We start from the raw sequence: 19,617 nt of genomic DNA on the forward strand, positions 1-19,617 counted from the left end.
TTATCTTATTTGACGCTGAGTTCTGCCTTATTTCTCACCATCTTGCCGTCTTACTCGCAGGAGGCTGCACACCCGGGCGTGGAGGTCTCGGAGTTCTCTGCGTGGGCTATGTCCCACATGGGCAGGGCGTCTTCCTCTGTCTCCTTCGACCCATCTGCCCCGTGCGAGGTGTACTCCGACCCGACCGTGCACACTAAGGTCCAAGAGTACACCTCAAAGGTGAGGGAGGTCCATGGGGAAGATTACGATGTGCGCACTGAGCCCATTGATGCAGAGGCCATCATGAGGCTAGGAGGAGGCAAGAAGCATGGGCGGCCGTGGATTGCAGACGGCTCCATCGACTCCACCATTGTTCCCTCTCTCGACGTCCTCCGAGCATGGAGCACGAGCTCCAGCCAGCCCATACGCCCACGGCCTACTCCGTCACTGCAGTGGGTCGACGCTCTCGAGGTACGTCCTGTTTTACTCATCGTACGTTCATCTTTGCACACCTAAGTTACATTTGCATTACTGAAACATTGAAGTTTGTATTGCAGGCCGAGCTGCAGGCCCAGAAGCTCGTGGTCGAGGCTCAGAGCACGCAGCTGTAGGCCCAGAGGGAAGCGTTTGCGGCCCAGGAGAGGAGGATGCAAGAAATGGAGGCCTTCATGCGGAGTGTCCAGCAAGGGGGTGTACCTTTGCCGTTGGCAGCTCCTCCACCGCCTACTCCTACAGCCACTCCTGTAAGTATGAAAGTTCACTCTTACTAGATGCTTCCTTGACATACAACCATGGTTGACATACAAACTTACTAGATGCTTGACATAGAAACTTACTAGATGCTTGACATAGAAACTTACTACATGCTTGCACTAGCTATGACATACAACCATGCTTGACATTCTCAATTTACTAGATGCTTGACATAGAAACTTAGTAGATGCATGCACTAGCTATGACATACACCAATGCTTCACATAGAAACTTACTAGATGAATCTCACACATGCAACCTCTTATCCTTTTTGCAGCTTCCGTCGACGGGTTCGAATAACCCCGCTCATGCGTCACCGAATGATGGAGCCTTTGCTTCACCATCGTGTCATAGCCCGCCTTTTTGAGGAGTTGTGCTTCGTCATGTGCTTGGACTTCAGCTTCACTTGTGGTTGTGACTTGTGCTTGGACTTGATGGACTGTGGTTGTGAATTTGTCACTTGTGGTTGTGATATTTGACTTGTGGTTGCGATATGTTGTTATTTGAGTTGTGGTTGTGATATAATGTGTGAAAATGATTTCGTTGTGATATATATGTGATTATTGTGATGTTTGTGATATATATGTGACATGTGATATATATTTAAACTGTTTGTGTCAGTGGAATGCAAAAAATAAAAAAAATTTGCAATTTCGGTTGATTTGCCGAGTGCAATGGTCATGGCACTCGGCAAAGCTGGGAAACTTTGCCGAGTGCCAGGACATTGCACTCGGCAAAGATTTTTTTTTAAAAAAAGCAAAAAATCTTTGCCGATTGCCAAGCTGGGGAGGCACTCGCCAAAGAGCTTTTTAAAAAAAATTAAAAAATGGCTTTGCCGAGTGCGCGCCGCCATGGCACTCGGGAAAGAGTTTAAAAAAAAAAATAAAAAATGTCTTTGCCGAGTGCCTTGCCGCCGCGGCACTCGGCAAAGAGTTTTTGAAAAAAAATTAAAAAATGTCTTTGCCGAGTGCCCTAACTGTCGGCACTCGGCAAAGGTGCCGTCAACGGAGCAGCGCCGTTTACGGCTGCTTTTCTTTGCCTAGTGCCGCCGTTGGCACTCGGAAAAGGCTTTGCCGAGTGCCCGACAAATGGCCCTCGGCAAAGAGCCTCTTTGCCGTTAAATTTTTTTCCGAGGGCTCTTTGCCGAGGGCGGCACTCGGCAAAGCCTTTGCCGAGGGCTTTTGGGCCTTTGCCGAGTGCCCTGTGCCCTCGGCAAAGAGGGCGCCTCCGGTAGTGTATGTATGTATTGTGGAACCAACTTATTATCATTCTGGCATATGCACATTTCTTCACTCTCAGTACAATGATAAATATTCTTATGCATGAAAAGAAGCTTTGCAGTTTCAACTGATGATTGCCAAGCTTATGTTGAAGACGAAGCTTCAAAGTGGAATTAGAGCACATGACACAGTTTGTTAAATAAATCTTTGAGCCGCAAGTTATCCAGATGACCGCTCAACAAGTTATACATCCTCTTGCAGCACACCAGCATATTTCATACTCCATCCGTCCCAAAATAATTGTCGTTTTCGTTTTCTGAGAAATAACTTTGACTAATTTTATATAAAAAATATTAATATACTTTTGGCGCGCAATTAATATCATTAGATAGATCGTTGAATTTATTTTCATAATAAATTTATTTGGAGATACAAATGTTGCACGTATTTTCTACAAATGTAGTCAAACTTATGTAAAGAAAAACGACAGTTATTTTGGGACGGAGTAAGTATGTGCTATGCTTCAGACATCAAAGCTTACTGCAGTCGGTGGGCACGAATGACAACTGTACTACGGTCACTACTGGATTCAGGTTCTTTGCCGAGTGCGGCACTCGGCAAAGAACACACGGCAAAAAATTGACCGGCAAAGCCTTCTTTGCCAAGTGTCTTTTATCGGGCACTCGGCAAAGGCTTTGCCGAGTGCCCCGGGGACACTCGGCAAAGAAAAGCGTCCGTCACAGCGCCGGCCCCGTTGACGGTGGCTTTGCGAGTGCCAACCCTGCAGGCACTTGGCAAAGATTTTTTTATTTTTATTTTAAAAATTTCTTTGCCGAGTGCCAATCCTGTAGGCACTCGGCAATGATTTTTTATTTTTTTTAAAAAAAATTATTTGCCGAGTGCCAACCCTGCAGGCACTCGGCAAAGATTTTTTATTTTTTTAAAAAAAATTCTTTGCCGAGTGCCAACCCTGCAGGCACTCGGAAAAGATTTTTTATTTTTTTACAAAATTTCTTTGCCGAGTGCCAACTCTTCAGGCACTCGGCAAAGATTTTTTATTTTTTTAAAAAAATTATTTGCCGAGTGCCCCCTGTCCGGCGCTCGGCAAAGTTTGGATTTTTTTTTAAAAAAAATCTTTGCCGATTGCCCTCTGACCGGCACTCGGCAAAGTTTGAATTTTTTTTAAAAAAAAAATCTTTGCCGAGTGCCATGGTCACAGCACTCGGCAAAGCTGGAAAAATGTAATTTTTTTTACATTTCATCATGACAAATACATGAGCAGCAACATAGAAGATTTTTAACACTACATAAGCTGTGACTACATTGAGTATGAGGGTTGTTCTTGAGATCCTGCAAAACCATTATAAACCAAAGTACAAATTTAAAAGTGCCAACAACAGAGAATACTGTAATAAGCAATAAGGTTTGCAGCTGGCAATGTTTAGAAAGAAGGGCAGTATGCAGCAGCTCTCTTGCACCATCAATCAACCAAACTTAGGGCCTGTTTGTTTCAGCTTTTCTGAGTCTCGCTTATAAGCTGAGCAGGCTTATCTGATAAGCCACGATCTGGAGAATCTGCTGTCTAAATAAGCTGGGCGTTTGGCTGTCCTGATTATTTCTGGTAGATTATCTGTCCTGGATGTAAATTGACCTATGTACCCCTGCGGCTGATTATACCTCTTTTGGTTCGTCACAATGATCTGAAGACAATAGTGGGAATATTTTTAAAGTTTCACATAGCAATATGGCTCCATTAAGTTGCAATGTACAATAATAGTCGAAAATAACATCTATTTGGGTAATGTAATTGCTACAAAATACTCAAGTTTCTAACAATGAATCACCCAACCAACGCATTAGCAATAGCATCACGGAAAGCACACATATTAATATCATCCGCCGAACCACCACCATCAGCTGAAGGAACTTGGGACCCAACACCACTACTGTCTTCCACATATGTTTCAAAATGTTCATCATATATGGCATTGTCTCTAATGAAATTATGAAGAGCCATGCAAGCAACGATAATCTTTGATTGCTTCTCAATTGGATAGCTAGGTAACTGCAAGAGAGTGCGCCACTTCATCTTGAGAACTCCAAATGACCGCTCAATCACATTTCGGAGGGATGCATGAGCATAGTTGAACACCTCCTTCGATCCCACTGCATGACGACCATGTTGCCATTCGGGCACATGATACCTTTGTCCCTTGTAAGGTGCTAGATATCCTTTTCTATTAGGATACCCAGAATCAACAAGGTAATACTTGCCTTCAGGTGGATGTGGAAATTTATCCTTGTAGGTGACTAAAGTATCCAAAAATACCCGAGTGTCATGAGCAGATCCAGCCCAACCCGTGACAACAAATGTGAACCGCATATCGAAGTCACAAACCGCCATGACATTTTGTGAAGCATAACCATGTCGTCCAATGTATTTTGCCTGTTCACTTTTTGGTACAGTTACAGGTATGTGTGTACCATCAATGGCGCCTATGCAATCGTTGAAATGAGGCCAGAACCTAGCTTGCTGCAGTTTTGGATGAACTGTACCAAAGTGTGGATCCTTAGGTCTTATGATGTCAATAGACAGTCTACAAATTGAGTCAAGTACCTCACTAAACTTTCTACTGATAGTTTCTAAAGAATGACCAAACCTATTTGCAACTTGTCTAAACGATTGAGGTGCACCACATGTCCACAAAAACAAGCCTAAGGCTTCCTTGGTACAAATATCATTAGTTGATCTCAAGCCATAATTCTGAACCAAAGTCCGATGAAGGCGATGGAACACTGACCTTGTCATTCTAAACATGTTGTAGCACTGCACTCTATCATTTAGTTGGATTTCAACCCATTGTATCCCTGTCATGACTGGTACATCCGGAACCACCTCCTTGTTCTTTGCAACACTGCTTGTTGACCCCATCAATTCCATTGCAATATATGCAACCATGAAATCCTCATCAGTACCCGATTCATCCTGACTTGCATCCTCATCACTGGAGATGCTCATATTGATTTCAGCACCTAAAATAGGTACACATTATGAAGCATGAGCAAAGGAACAGAGGAAGCATATACACAGAAATAATTATTCGCACAAGCAAAGTCATGACATAAATCATCAAATAATGTACCCATTACAACACTAAATTTTCATCAAATAATGTCTGGAACTAAACAATTTATTTTACTACTACATAACAACACTAAATTTTCCGGTCCTCCCATGCCCGCCTCAGCCAATTAAGCCTCCCATTCGGTGTCTTCAAAGTAACGAACACATCACGGTTTTCCTTTTTCTTAAGCAATTGGGTGGCATAGTAGTGTTCATCACTCCCTTCTTCAGCACCATCGCTAATGACTTGCTCCAACATAGCCCCAATCTCATCTCTAACATGATCAACCGCGTGAGAAGTTGCTGAATTTTTACTACTTTGGGCCTTCTTCTCATATGTGTCGACCAACCTCTTCATAAGTTGATCTCTATATGTCTTCTTTTTCTTTCCAGATGGGGAACCTTGAGCTGGCCTTTTGTTAGCATTTGGTGTGACATGTGGTGAGCCTCTCCCTTCGACTCTCTCACTATCACCATCACCATGACCGGCCTCATGCTCCTCACCCTCTCCATCGTCAGGACCACTTCCAGGAACATAGGATGTCTCATTAGTCACACTAATAGCATCAAACATTATCCGCATCATTTCCTCGTGCTCAAGAACTGCAGTTTTGAAACTTATACATCCTGGCATAGCCTGAAACATTAAATGATAACAATTAGAGGATGACATGCCGTTGAGTACTAAAATACAAAAGACGACATCTTAACTACTCACCGCATTTTGTTCTGTCCACCATTCATCACTGGCAGAAATACATCCAGTCACAGGATCCCTTCCCAACCCAGTGGCTCTCATGTTCAAGGTCTTCCACTGTGCATATTTCTTCTTCAGTACATCCCATCTGTTCTTCATTTGCTCTTTGTCATATGGCCTCTTTGTTCGCTCAAAGAACTTCTTCACCAAATTAGCATAACCCACACTATTCAAGCAATTGTGTGGCCTGTTATGGGCAAGCACTTCTTCTACGCATATTTCATTGAAAACTTTGGCGACAAAAGTATCCCATTTTGCTTGAGGTTTTGATGCTTTTTCCATCTATAAAACACAACTGCCTAATTAAACATCTTGTACTTTGGAACCAAACTGAGCATGAAACAGAGCACTGCAATCCTACAGAACCAAACTGCATTTTGCAAACAGAGCAAACAACAAACAGAGCACTAGCAGTATGGACTGATATAAATTACAAGGTCAGTGTTCTCCAGATCGAAGTGATCCTAAGCACTCGACACTAGCAGTATGCATTTTCAGACAAGTGAAAGCAAGGACTAATATAAATTGCAGTGCTTATTATTATCTTGGACGATTGCAATTTGTCAGAGCCCGTTGCAAATCGATCGAGTGATCCTAAGCACTCGGCAACCACTGCAGCTGCCTGGAAGCAGCTAGCTTAGCTGCCCTGGATGCACAGGCACACAGGTGCAGAGTCTGCAAGGATTTGTTAAGCGCAAAGCACTACTACGCTGAAAATAAAAAATGATCAGTTGCCAGTGGTTCATCAGCTCACTATCCTGAATAATACAGCTAGCAGCAGTAGAAGTAGCAGCTGCTCGTGCAACCTTTCATTCCTCTGTTGAATCAGAATCACCACCGTTCCGCGCCCATTGTTTAATCCAAGCAACACAGAACCAAATTACACAACAAGCATTGAGCCATAGTTTCAGACGAATGATGCATTTTCAGCAAGCATTGGCACTAGCAGTATGCATTTTCAGACAAGTGAAAGCAAGGACACCAGTGTTGCGTGCTCACCTTGCTGGACAGCAGCCGGTGGTGGGGATGGAGCGGCAGCAGGCGGTGGAGGTCGTCGAGGACGTCGAGGTCGGAGATCCGGAGTGGCAGCCGGCGGTGGAGGTCGTCGAGGACGTCGAGGTCGGGATGGAGCTGCAGCCGGTGGTGGGGATGGAGCCCTTGCTGGATCCGGAGCAGGCTGGCACACCGGCGGATCCGGAGCAGGCCTGCCGATCCAAAGCACCGGTGGAGGTGGATGGGAGGCCCTTCCTTCAGATCCGGAGCAGCCCTGGCTGGAGCACCGGTGGAGGTGGATGGGAGGCCCTTCCTTCAGATCTGGCCGAGGGGAGGGAATGGGAGGCGAGCAGGGGTTGGGGAATGGGAGGCGGCGGCGGATCTGGAGAGAGGAGGGAGGGCCGGGCGAGCAGGCGTTGGGGGATGGCAGGCGGCGCCGGGGAGGGAGCGAGCGGGAGCACGGTGTCGGGAGGGAGGGAGGGAGGGGCATGGAGAGGAAAAGCCGACGCGATTTCGGAAACGCAGGGTAAGGCTCGCTTTTTCGGATACGCTGCGGGCGACGGGAGATCGCGGAAGCGCGTTCGCGACTGGACACCGATCGCGGGCCGTTTGTGCGGGATTACTTGCTTATTCCGCTCAGAAGCTGAGCATACGCTGCCCCAAACAGGCCTTTACTTAGACATAGAGAGTGAAGCAGCAGCGCAACCTAAGATATTTAAGGCACCAGGTCTCAGCCAACATGCTCAATCATACCTGAAATGCAAGGAATAAGAGCTACCTTACTCGATATAGAAAATAACAATTTGGTATGCAATCCAAAATGTGGCCTTTCTAACATAGAAGGCCACTCTATACAGAAAAGTATTACAAAATGAAATACAATTGATATATAAACTGGTTCCATTTGGATTGTATCCTACACAAATTCGCATGTACAGAACAATAGTTCTTGCTCTGTGTCAACTCACACATGAGATTTATCCTGAATAAAAATTCAATTACAATCTAAATGCAATTGAAAGTGTCAAAGTGATACACTGTGTCAGTAAATAGTACGTGATCTTTTGTTTTTTGCCAAAAGAGGGGCATAAATCATGATTGAGAAAGTTCTAGGGTGCTCATTTATCAAAAAGTATGCTTAAATTTCAACCTGCAACTTGTGGTCAGAACCACTGCTGCACACAAAGCTGGCAGTAGAATATGCAAGATTTCAAGGTTCTTCAATATGTGAAACCCACGGCCTGCATTGGCACTAGAAGGACAAACACTGTGTGATTTTTTCTTTAGCAATATTTGATAGCCCAGTTGCGTATTCAGAGTGGTCAAGAAAGCACCTGATATATACACATATAAAGTTAGTGAAATAAGAAGAAACTAACTGAACTGATGATTTTTTTATATAATAGAAACAGTGAGTAAAGTACACAAATATTTATATAGATCTTTCTAAGGATGCATGTTTACTGGATTAATAATAATAATTGGACCAAGAGATCTCAATTCCAGAGAAGAGATGTTTTCTGGAATAGAACATATATTGGCTCACCAGTTAGTAATTAGGTATATGTTACCATATTTATGTCCCTCTCTGTCAAATTTGGCACCAAAAAAACCAATCTGGCTCAGGCCAATAAGTAGAACCCGATGATAATCTGAATCAGAATGTCCCTAGCACTATTGGTAGCAAGCAAGTAACATAGAGTTCCTTCTTTTGTACAGAAGTTTGCATGGAAGGTGTATTCTTAATTTTTCTGTGTTGTAGTCTCCGGATTACAGCTACTATCTTAAATATCATTGCTTTTGCAAGATAATTTTAAGAGTTAGAGTGGTCTGAATTTACTATCAGTTCACTAATATTTAATTGTTTATGATCAGACAATATTTTTTAGAACAATTATCATACTATAGGTACTTGCAGCTGAAGATAAGTGCAACTGTTATCATACTATAGGTGACTACATTGAGTAAGGCATGTTCTTGACATTCTGCAAAACCATTATAAATGGCCACTGAAGATAAGTGCAGCTGGTCAGACATTTGGGTATAAAAAATTCAGTCAAGTTCAGAATATTATGTACATCATATTGAAGAACTTACTCAATAGTAGCTTGGTTTTTGGCACTTGCAGGAGCTTGCCACCGCTACGGACACAGCTCTATGGTTGTCAGGTGCCTGCTGCTTTAGAATAGAACCTATCATCCTTTTACTGCAAAAATTAAGTGGTCATAAGGAAATCATGTATACAAATAGAAAGAGCAAAAGATATAATCTGAATTCTCATAAGCAATTTAAAATTCTCCACGGTGAACAAGACAGGAACATAAAAATATGAATTGTACACCTAGGTCATCCAACACTACCTTATACATGCCAGAACAAGATCGACTTAAAACTTGCAGTGCAGCAGCAGATCAAAAATTTAAAGCAAGACAAATCTTAGGCTTGACTAGAGAACTGCATTTATTGTTGTACATTGTACTCGCAGCAGAATGTATGTGTGCACCATACTGCACAAGCTCTAACTCTGCCCCGATGAAAACTGCAATACAACTTCCTCCTATACTACTTGAGGAGTTCAGAAAGGACCCATAGAATCAGTATGAACGATGATATCTCAAGCACAAGTATAATAGCACATTAACACTACCTGATCCACACTAGTCAGTTAACAAGAGCTTTTAGAATAGTGGTCAGTATAGCACAAGTATAATGAACATTAGCACTATAATAGTGGCTAGTATAGCAGGTTGCTGGGTTCAGACAAGAAAGAAAATGCTTATAGATATGCACTAGCTTTCAGAAATACTAAACTAGTTCCATTTCCTAAAATAGAGATAATTCAGTGTAGCCGGAAAGATGCCTAAACCGACATAACCTGCATGAATACTGGCCTTCAATAACCTGCATGATGCACGCTGACCTGACCAGCTTGTCCGTTTGCTTGTTCTAGACAGTGGGTCATATGCTGCCTTAACAAAATTCTCACAGATTTGTGGTAGTGACAGCCCTGATGAGAAGCGTGTCTTCAATTCATCAGATATCTGCAACCATTACCAGCGACAACAAAAATCACAAAGTCACACCATAGAGCATACGCCATACATTAGCAAAGTTGACAACAACTGGGGGAAGAAGACAAAGTCTAGATTACACAATGGCAAGTAATATTGGACGAGAGTGGAGCCAACACCATAAGAAAATTCTATGAAAGCAAAGCTAAACAGCCAGCACAAAAATATTAAGGGTGATCACAACTGGATTATTATAATCTTAGATTATACAGAGGACTATTACAATCTAGATTATGAGCTATAATGATGTGAGTGTTTGGATTCCTAGATTATTCTTAGTTCAAGTGAAAAATATTCATGATCACCAAAAACCAGGTCCGAGGTGGATATAATCCAGGTCATAATCTAGGCCTGTTGGGATCACAATTACATTATTTTAGCTGATTATTATAATCACAATGGACCCAAACAGGCCCTAAGAGGCTAAGACACACATTACGAAGACCTTCAGGATGTACGAAATGATCAAATCGCATTAAAGGAGAGCATAAACGGCAAGTGCTCCGTGCCGTGCGGAAGCAATCACCTCGCCGCGAGGCTTCATGTTGAGGACGCTTCCCTTGCGGACGTGCTGCCACGGCGGCGCCACGAGCATGCGGAGCTTAACGGCGAGCTGGGTCCCCCACCCAAGCTCTTCGACCTCGAATGCTGCCGCGCGCCGCGGGCGCTAGCTGCTCCTGGGCTCACTGGCGGCCGGGGACGGCTCCTGCTCCTCTTTGGTGAGCCCGGGGGAGGACTCCACTGCACGGCGCGGGGGCGTGGGCGGCGCGGGGGCAGGCTCTGGCTGTCTGTTTGCCAGCCGCTTGCCGAATTCGCTTAAGTCCCAGATTTTTTCTTTGCCGAGTGCCGATCAGGGAGGCACTCGGCAAAGATTTAATTTTTTTTAAAAAAAATTCTTTGCCGAGTGTCCCAGATCTGGCACTTGGCAAAGATTTAATTTTTTTTTATTTTTTTTCAAAAATATCTTTTTTTTTAAAAAAAAATACTTTGCCGAGTGTCCCTGGGACGGCACTCGGCAAAGATTTAAATTTTTTTTTAAAAAAAGTATTTGTCGAGTGCCCTGTGAAGGCACTCGGCAAAGAGGAAATTTCTTTTAAAAAAAACCAAACCCTCTTTGCCGAGTGCCTTATCCGTGGCACTCGGCAAAGTTTTTTTTTGTTTTTTTGTTTTTGGCCTCTAATTTTTTTGTGCAGCCCTTTTAAAGCACCAGGAACTCCTAGTTACAATTTGGGGATTTTTTGTGGCTTTTTGATATATTTAGTTACTTTATTTCGTTTACTTGAATTTTTCCGAAAAATAGAAATTTGAACTGCACGTGGTACGAATAATGGAATTTAATGATTCAAAAATTGATAGTCATGTTAGTGAGTGTTGTGAGAGGCCGTATCCAGGAACGGACCCGAAATTTCGGACATCTTGTTCACGAAACATGTCCACGAAATTGCGTGTGAAGTGTTTTTAAATTCTATAAAAAGCAAACAAAGTCCGAAAATCATGAAACTTGTTGAGATGTCGTGATATCATATGTGGAGGCTATGATAAAAATTTCAGAAGATTTCATGCACGTTGTCATGTACGATGGTTACAATCCAGGACATCTCTACATGTGATATCAGATCTCACATGTAGAGATGTCCTGGTTTATAAGCATCGTACGTGACAACGTGCACGAAATCTTCTAAAATTTTTATCATAGCCTCCACATATGATATCACGACATCTCAACAAGTTTCCTGATTTTCGGACTTCGTTTGCTTTTTATAGAATTTAAAAACACTTCACACGCAATTTCGCGGACATGTTTCGTGAACAAAATGTCCGAAATTTTGGGTCCGTTCCTGGATACGGCCTCTCACAACACTCACTAACATGACTATCAATTTTTGAATCATTAAATTCCATTATTCGTACCACGTGCAGTTCAAATTTCTCTTTTTTGGAAAAATTCAAGTAAACGAAATAAAGTAACTAAATATATCAAAAAGCCACAAAAAATCCCCAAATTGTAACTAGGAGTTCCTGGTGCTTCAAAAGGGCTGTACAAAAAAATTGGAGGCCAAAAACAAAAAAAAACTTTGCCGAGTACCGGGACATGTCACTCGGCAAAAGGTGCCTTTGCCGAGTGCCAGGCATAAGGCACTCAGCAAAGAGGGTTTTAAATTTTTTTAAAAAAAATTCCTCTTTGCCGAGTGCATCCACAGGAGCACTCGGCAAAGAAATTACAAAAAAAATTAAATCTTTGCCGAGTGCCGTGCCAGGGGCACTCGACAAAGTATTTTTTTTAAAAAAAATTCTTTGCCGAGTGCCAGATCTGAGACACTCGGCAAAGAATTTAAAAAAAATTATATCTTTGCCGAGTGCCAGATCTGGGACACTCGGCAAAGAATTTAAAAAAAAAAATCAAATCTTTGCCGAGTGCCTAACAGCAGGCACTCGGCAAAGAAGGACGTGACCGAACACCGTTTCGCGGGCAGCCTATGCCGAGTGTAGAGATTTTGCCGAGAGTCTGGCACTCGGCAAAGAAGTCATTTGCCGAGTGCCCTTTTTTGCCGAGTGTCTGGCACTCGGCAAAGAACTCTTTGCCGAGTGCAATTCTTTGCCGAGTGCAGCACTCGACAAAGAAGGTCTTTGCTGAGTGCCCGATTTTTGACACTCGGCAAAGAATTTTGCACTCGGCAAAGTCTCTGTTTCCAGTAGTGGGTGATGTCAAAAAGCATCTATATGTTCTGCTGCTGGAAATTGCCCAGAATGGAACCATAAGCCGACGGGGCCCCAGCAATGTTCAAGCAGAACGACGACTGCTCCTGGTTAAAGGACATGTAGTTGTCCCTATACAGCCTCATATCCGCATCGCCGGCGAAGTGCAGCACCATGTCTGGCATGTCCGGGAGCTGCCGCTCACCGCCCGGAGCCGGAAAGCATGGGCTGTACAGGCTGGAGGCGTTCACCACCGGCTGGCCAAGCACGTCGGCCACGTGGTCGACCACAACCTTGAAACCAGTTTCCACGAGGATCGTGAAGATGGTGCCGGAATCCACGATCTAGCCGCCGGAGCCGTCGGCGCGCAGGTCGAAGGTGCCGTTCGGGATCGGCAGGCGTGCGTCGCCGAGCGATATGCCCTCGAGGGAGACATAGTACCTCGACGGGCTGTACGGGCTCTGAACAAGCGGCGTCGACTGCACGGCGCTGGGGGCCAGCTCGGCGAGGGAGCCGAATAACACCGGGCTGCCTAGACTGGTGTTGAAGAAGTCGGTGAGGCAGTAGGACAACTTGCCGACGCCAAGCTGCGCCACGAGGGACAGGCTCCCGCGGCCCAGGCCGACGGTGCCGGTGGAGTTGTTGTACCAGAGGCCGCCGTTGTCGACGCCGCAGCCAAACGCGATGCCGCCGACGGAGACGCCGGGCGCACTGGGACTAGAGCCGAACGTGAGCGTCTCCGTGCCCAGGACGCCGGCGGAGTATATGAGCCGTCGCCGTAGACGTACCGGTACCTGCATGGCGCGCTAGGGGTGCAGTTGCGGCTCCAGATGGGCAGGCACGTGGCGCTGGCGCATGGAACGGGGGAGAAGCTTGATGAGGCGGCGGTGTCGTAGACGGGCGTGTCCTGCGGGAAGCAGAGCTTGCACGGCTTGCACTGCATCCAGGTGAGATCGCTGCCGGTGTCCGCTAGGGCGACGAACGGCACCGGCAGCGTCCCGATGGCGAGCTCCCCCTGAGGTACTCGGCTTGGCCGGAGCGGAGCCTGGCGGGGCCAGCGTTCGAGCTGGTAGACATTGTGGAATAACGCGGTAGCATCGTGGTGGACGCTCGGTGGCGGCTTCTGTGCACGGCTCGGCGCATGAGCTCTGCCTCGGTGAAGCCGCCATGGGAGTCAACGTGGGTGAGCGTGAAGCGGTAGCCGGACGGCGGTGGCGCCGCCCAACTGATGCGCGGTGAGGCAAGTAATAAGAGGAAGGTTAGGACTTGCATTGCACCCATGCATCTGATGAGCGTGAGCTGCTAGCTGGGCTTGAAGTGTCATGTTGAAACTTGCAAGTGCATTTATAGCAGAGTTCTAGCTGTTAAATTACGTTGGTGCCACTTGGAAGACTCTGCACCGTCTGACAAACGCATGATCACACAGGATAAATGACAACAGTTTGTAAATACTACTAGTAAATGGTTAACATCTTTTCGAAAGCAATGGCAACAACATTTAGCTCTACCAAACACATTCTGTTATATTTACCGATCTTGAGCATACAGACATAGATACTGTCATCATCAGGATAAAAAACTTATGGTCAACATTCCGCTTATGTATGAAAAGCGAATGAGCAGAGCATAGAGACATTCTGACAATAGCATGACTACACAGAATAAATGACAATAGTAAGTACTACTAGTCCAGAAGAAAACACATGGAATGCGATGTCATAAAATATTTAGAAATCTACCAAACACATCCTGTTATCAATGTTGAGCATAACCATATAGATGTAGATGCCGTCATGGATGATGGATCATGGGCGGATTGGAGAAGCCCTCTGGCCATTAATATATGTCATGTAGTTGGCTCCAAGTGCCTAATCCCTACCACATGGGATTGCTCAGGCCTCTAAACCTTGGTACCGCCGTTTGTCGTTTGTCGTTGTGGGATTGCTCAGGAAAGGGCCTTGGGCTGTAGACTTCAGATGTTCAGTTTGTGGCGAACTTGTGGGCTTTACTGATGTGGGAGAACTGTCCCTGAAATCTGCAACATCGAAAAAGAAATGTAGAAAATTCATAGCATCTATTTTCATCTTCCTTCGTGGTTTAGAACCATGCGACGTGAAGGTACGGGGGGGGGGGGGGAGGTACGGGGGGGGGGGGGGGGGGGGGGGAAGGGGGGGAGGGGGGGATAAGATAATACCGATAATAACTTAATACCTATATTGGAGGGTGTCATGACTAGGAGAGCACTGAGATATCATGTCCGACAGTGGTGTGAGGGAAGTTATTAAAGAGTTGTCATGTGCCAGAATTTCTGGTAGATGGGCTGAGGCCCAAAGTGTAGCCCTTTAGGCACAACGACTGTGTCACCCATATATGCCAGATTGTAGGGTGAACCAACCAGACTGTAACTGTCCTATTCTTAGAACTGAAACCAAATTGTACATTGTACACTCCTGCCACGCTCAAGTTCTTCCCAAATCACATCCAAATGCTTGCTGATTCTACCCCGAAATGCACTCATCTACGTTCGTGACAATTGGTACTTAGAGCTTGTTGATGCTCGGCTGGAATTTTGATTCCCCCAAATCTGGTTGAAAGCGACCTGGTGGCTCCTTGCAAACCGATGAAGCTTGAAGCACAAATTAGATGGTGTCGAACGTTGAAGCCCTCAACAAGCAGTTCCAAGGATTTGACCTGGCGATGGAGCAGCCGCCGGACAATGCAAGATGTCTAGGTTCGAATCCTGGACTACCACAGTGGATGCCTCTATGTGGTCATTGTTGAAGACGGCATCGGAGGTGAAGGGCAGGGTCGAGCAGCTGGAGGCATGACCATCACCACTGCTGCCATGGCCTTCACTGCCGACTTCCCAGCCTCAGCATATTTTTGGTGGAACTCATCATTTTGTCTCTAAATTACCATACAATAATTGTAATAATATCTAAACTTGGTTAGGAAATTTTATATTATTGTAATAATAACTAAACTTGGTTAGGAAATTCTACAAACTTCCATGACAACATATTTTTGGTGTATAATCTTTCCACAAAAATTTCAAATAATTTTAACAAAGAGGTACTATACATTGCTCATAAATGGATATACTTTTCACATAGTTATAGATGATTATGTTAGAGATATATCTATTTGTGAATAATATATACTCCCACTTTATTAAAATGAGAAGCAAAGGAAACAAAAACACGGAGGCTTGAGTATTAGGGAAGGGTGTGATGAAGAAGCTGATATGGGATACAATTATCGATCAAGGAGAAGGCTCTCGTATTCAGCACATAGGTGGTGCAGGCCAGCACCTCCACCCAGTATGATGGAGGCATAGAGGCATGAATGTGGAGGGTGTGAAAAAAAATTATTGAGGATGCAGAGCATGTGTTTGGCTTTGCCATGCACTTGAGGCAAAGTGTAAGGGCATAGAGTTGCAACAAGATGCCATGACTCGCTAGGAGCGAGGTGGTGGCGGTGTTAAGGAATTCGGTGCCACTATCGGCCTCGAAGCATTTGGGTGTATGGCCAAACTGGCTAAACTACATGCAGGTGTAGGCGATGAAATCAACAAAATGCTAATGGAGATCAGATTTATGACCCAAAGGAAAGGACCAAACAAAGTAACTGAAAAAATCAAACATATAACCAAATAATAGTTATAACTACAAGTGCTCAAAATAGGAGGCTTCCAAACACAACAATGAATAGTAGCAAAAGGGGTTGAAGTCCTTGATGTCGAAGTGGACAAATGGAGGCATGTGTGTTTGCCTAGTTGGTAGGAATGACAAAAAGATAGAGCACATTTTTACAATAGATGACCGACAGATGTGGTAAGGAGGCCAGATCTATAGGATCGGATGCCTAAGGGAGTGGCGCCACAATGAGGAAGAGTGAGAACAAGTGGTAAGTGGTAGCAGTGGTGACGATGGCAGGGAAGAATCTTGTGATGTATCTGCACGTCCTTAAGAAAGAATCCATTGGCATGAAATTCAATGTAATCAGTTTATCGTGTGTGAGTTATGGTACTAAAAATAAAGTTACAAACAATTCGAGGTGTGACAAGAATGTTATTTAGATGGAAGCTTGACTCCGCATGTCAACATTTGAGGATATTTGAAAATTTATATTTCAAATTCCAAAATTAGTAAACTTAAAAGAATATTTTTGGACTCTAAATAGTTTCAAATCAAAACCTGATCGGCTACAAAGTTGTTGATCGCATCGAGAACTGCAATTCTGGTTTAAACTTTGTCTTCATTTGAGTTCATATGAAAAAGTTATGAATTATTTTTGGATACAACGATTTAAAGAGAAACATTTTAAGAAGCCTATCTTTGAAAATAGATTTTAGCGACGGATGCTTAGAATGCCCATCACTATTAATAGTGATTTCTAGAGATGGGCATCTTAAGGCGCCTACCTCTGAAAATCGACTTACAAAGGCGGGTGTTCTAAGGTGACTGCCTCTATTAATCGATAATTTAAGGCGGGCATTTTCCTAGAGGCCATCAGACCATTTATGGAGACGGTCTCTAGATATGCCCACCTCTGTTAATTAGAGAGGTTGTCTCTGAAAATCGTTTTCCAGTAGTGGAAGTGTCACAACAGCAAACAAGGGATACAATACTATAGAATAGTAAAACACTATCCGGTATGATAGAGCTAGCTGTGTTTGCCCATCATTGTTGGGACGTAAGCATAGGATCGAGAAAATGTTGCAGAAGCTATTTATCCGGTAGTGAAGACACCTATCACTTTCACTTCAAACCACAAACTGGCAATGATAGGTGGGATATAACTGCTAACTCAAGTAACGACCCGAAAGTGATATGTTTTTCTCTCATCTCAATGAAATGAATGCAATGGTGGACTCCATTATGCATTTTGACAATGTACCAAAACCAGCTAAGTCGATTAAGCAAACTGGCTAAGCCTGTTTCTACTATAATTTCTGGGATCGGTAGGCCACTTTTTGACAATTTTTGTTGTCAATAGAGACCATGACGATGTGTGTGACAAGGCAACCACAAGCATGACTAGGTGCTAGTGCTCCTCTCCTCTGCTTCGGGGACACTGACCATGCACCTGCGGCTGATCCACGCCTGGCACCGCCTATCGCCAAAAAGCAGCTCCCACCATCGATGCTTAATGACAAGGGAAGAAAGAGAAGAAGGAATGAGGTAGAGCATATGACAAAGGGGCTGAGACACCAATAATAGGGAGCATGAGAGATGGCGCTGCTGATGAAGACAGTTTATGCTCACTCAAAGTTGTGCCAGGAAAGATAGAGGGTTGGGCAGCAGTGCTACTCTGCATATGGAGAAGCAAAGAAATGAAGTGGTACCATGGGTAAATGAAGTGGTACCATGGGTATATGTGTAATCAGTGGCTGTACTGGGCAATTTCCATCCAACTCCACGAGGAGATATAAAGTTTCTGGAGTAACTCTTGAGAAGCATCACAAATAACCATAAATTGCCCCATCTCAACCTTTTTTATTACTAGAGCAGAGTTACTGGAGTTTACCTGATTGGCTAGCCCATTCCAGTGAACCTGAAAAAAGTTAGTGGAGCAGGCCAAAAAAGGCCCTAATTAAATGCAGGGTGGTATGCACACTACTATAGGATGGACTTGTTGTCCCGGGCGGTAACGACCTTTAGTCCCAGTTACCGCGCCGGGACAACGATCCTGGAACTAAAGGTGGAACCTTCAGTCCCGAGTCATCGAGCCGGGACTAAAGAGGGACCTTTAGTCCCGGTTGGTAACAGGTTGGTGTTACCAACCGGGACTAAAGGCTCTCCAGCCGAGCATACATGGCCGCACCCTTTAGTCCCGGTTGGTAACCCCAATCGGGACTAAAGGTTCCTTTTCTTTTTCTTTTTTTTGTTTAATTTGTTTTCAGTTCAGTTACACATGTTTGTTTAATATATAATATATTTTTATGTACGTATTCTACGCTGCTAATATAAATACACGCACACATATAATTACATCTAATTTTCATCTCGAGCATTATTATATTCGAATAAAGTATGAAACTATATATATTATAGATATATATGTATATATACAACACTTTCATAATCTTGTTCTCGAAAATAACGATATCAATAAACATTTAATTTACATCATTAGTTCCTTAGGATCAAAGTAGAACTCGCCGTTGGGATTTAGCACTTTTTCTAGAAGATATCCTGCTATTGACTCTTGAACTGCTTTCAGATGATCTTTTTGCATGACCCTTCGTTTCAACCATTCAGTCTTGCATTTGAAATAAAAGGAAAAGTATTAATACATATATATATATATATATTCATTTAAAAATAAATAAAAAATTGATATATACATACTCTGAGGACATCTTCAGGAGTTCTTATGTGTGTGGTGATAAATTCACAAACGTAGTATCCACACAAGTTATTACCTGGTTGCTGCCCGCAAACACCACTGTACGAGAAGAAGATTATTCTCATCATCTCACACGTAAATTGAAGTACGATATAATAATTAAACACGTGGGGAAGTATATATAGTACAACTTACTGGTATTTCAACTACATTAAGTGGTGCCTTGCAATCCTTACTGTGTTGCCGAATAAACTCTTTTCAAACTCTGTGCGACCAATAATGTACGATCGTTAATAAATTATGGCAAAGTCTATTCAATAATAGTTATGCGCGAGAGATCGAAATTACCCCTGGATAATGTCTATCATATCTTGGTATAGTGCCCGCTCTTTTCTCAATGAGTCCAAGATTACTAACCGACTTGAGTTTAACTCAATGACAATGAGTATCCAGTGAAACCTGCATTGGTTTATACACACACGTACATGCATATAAGTTGTATTGATATTACATAAAATGTGTAGACTACATTATTATTAACACTTACTCAAAGTTGTACGGGAAAAGTATTGTTGTCTTGTCGTGCTGCTTCACGAAGAACTTCATGATATTCGTCTGTGCTTCAGATACCCAGTGCTCCTTGACAATAATATCGGTTTTGAATACGATATA

The 19,617-nt window shown here is 43.7% G+C and overlaps 2 protein-coding genes and 1 pseudogene across 2 annotated transcripts; all 3 read right to left on the minus strand.

The window, feature by feature from the left end:
- Positions 1–3,792: 3,792 nt before the first annotated feature.
- On the minus strand, positions 3,793–4,785 carry LOC136480360 (protein ALP1-like). Its single transcript, XM_066477931.1, has one exon. The coding sequence runs from the start codon at positions 4,768–4,770 to the stop codon at positions 3,793–3,795; it is 978 nt and encodes a 325-aa protein (XP_066334028.1). The 5' UTR covers positions 4,771–4,785.
- Positions 4,786–5,167: 382 nt separating this feature from the next.
- Positions 5,168–6,115, minus strand: LOC136480361 (L10-interacting MYB domain-containing protein-like). Its single transcript, XM_066477932.1, has 2 exons — positions 5,795–6,115; positions 5,168–5,713 (listed from the first exon to the last, which is right to left on the minus strand). The coding sequence occupies exons 1-2, from the start codon at positions 6,113–6,115 to the stop codon at positions 5,168–5,170; spliced, it is 867 nt and encodes a 288-aa protein (XP_066334029.1).
- Positions 6,116–10,564: 4,449 nt separating this feature from the next.
- On the minus strand, positions 10,565–14,146 carry LOC136480362 (aspartic proteinase nepenthesin-1-like; annotated as a pseudogene).
- Positions 14,147–19,617: the final 5,471 nt, after the last annotated feature.

This window comes from Miscanthus floridulus, chromosome 9 (genome assembly GCF_019320115.1).
Source record: "Miscanthus floridulus cultivar M001 chromosome 9, ASM1932011v1, whole genome shotgun sequence".
Classification (NCBI taxonomy): Eukaryota; Viridiplantae; Streptophyta; class Magnoliopsida; order Poales; family Poaceae; genus Miscanthus; species Miscanthus floridulus.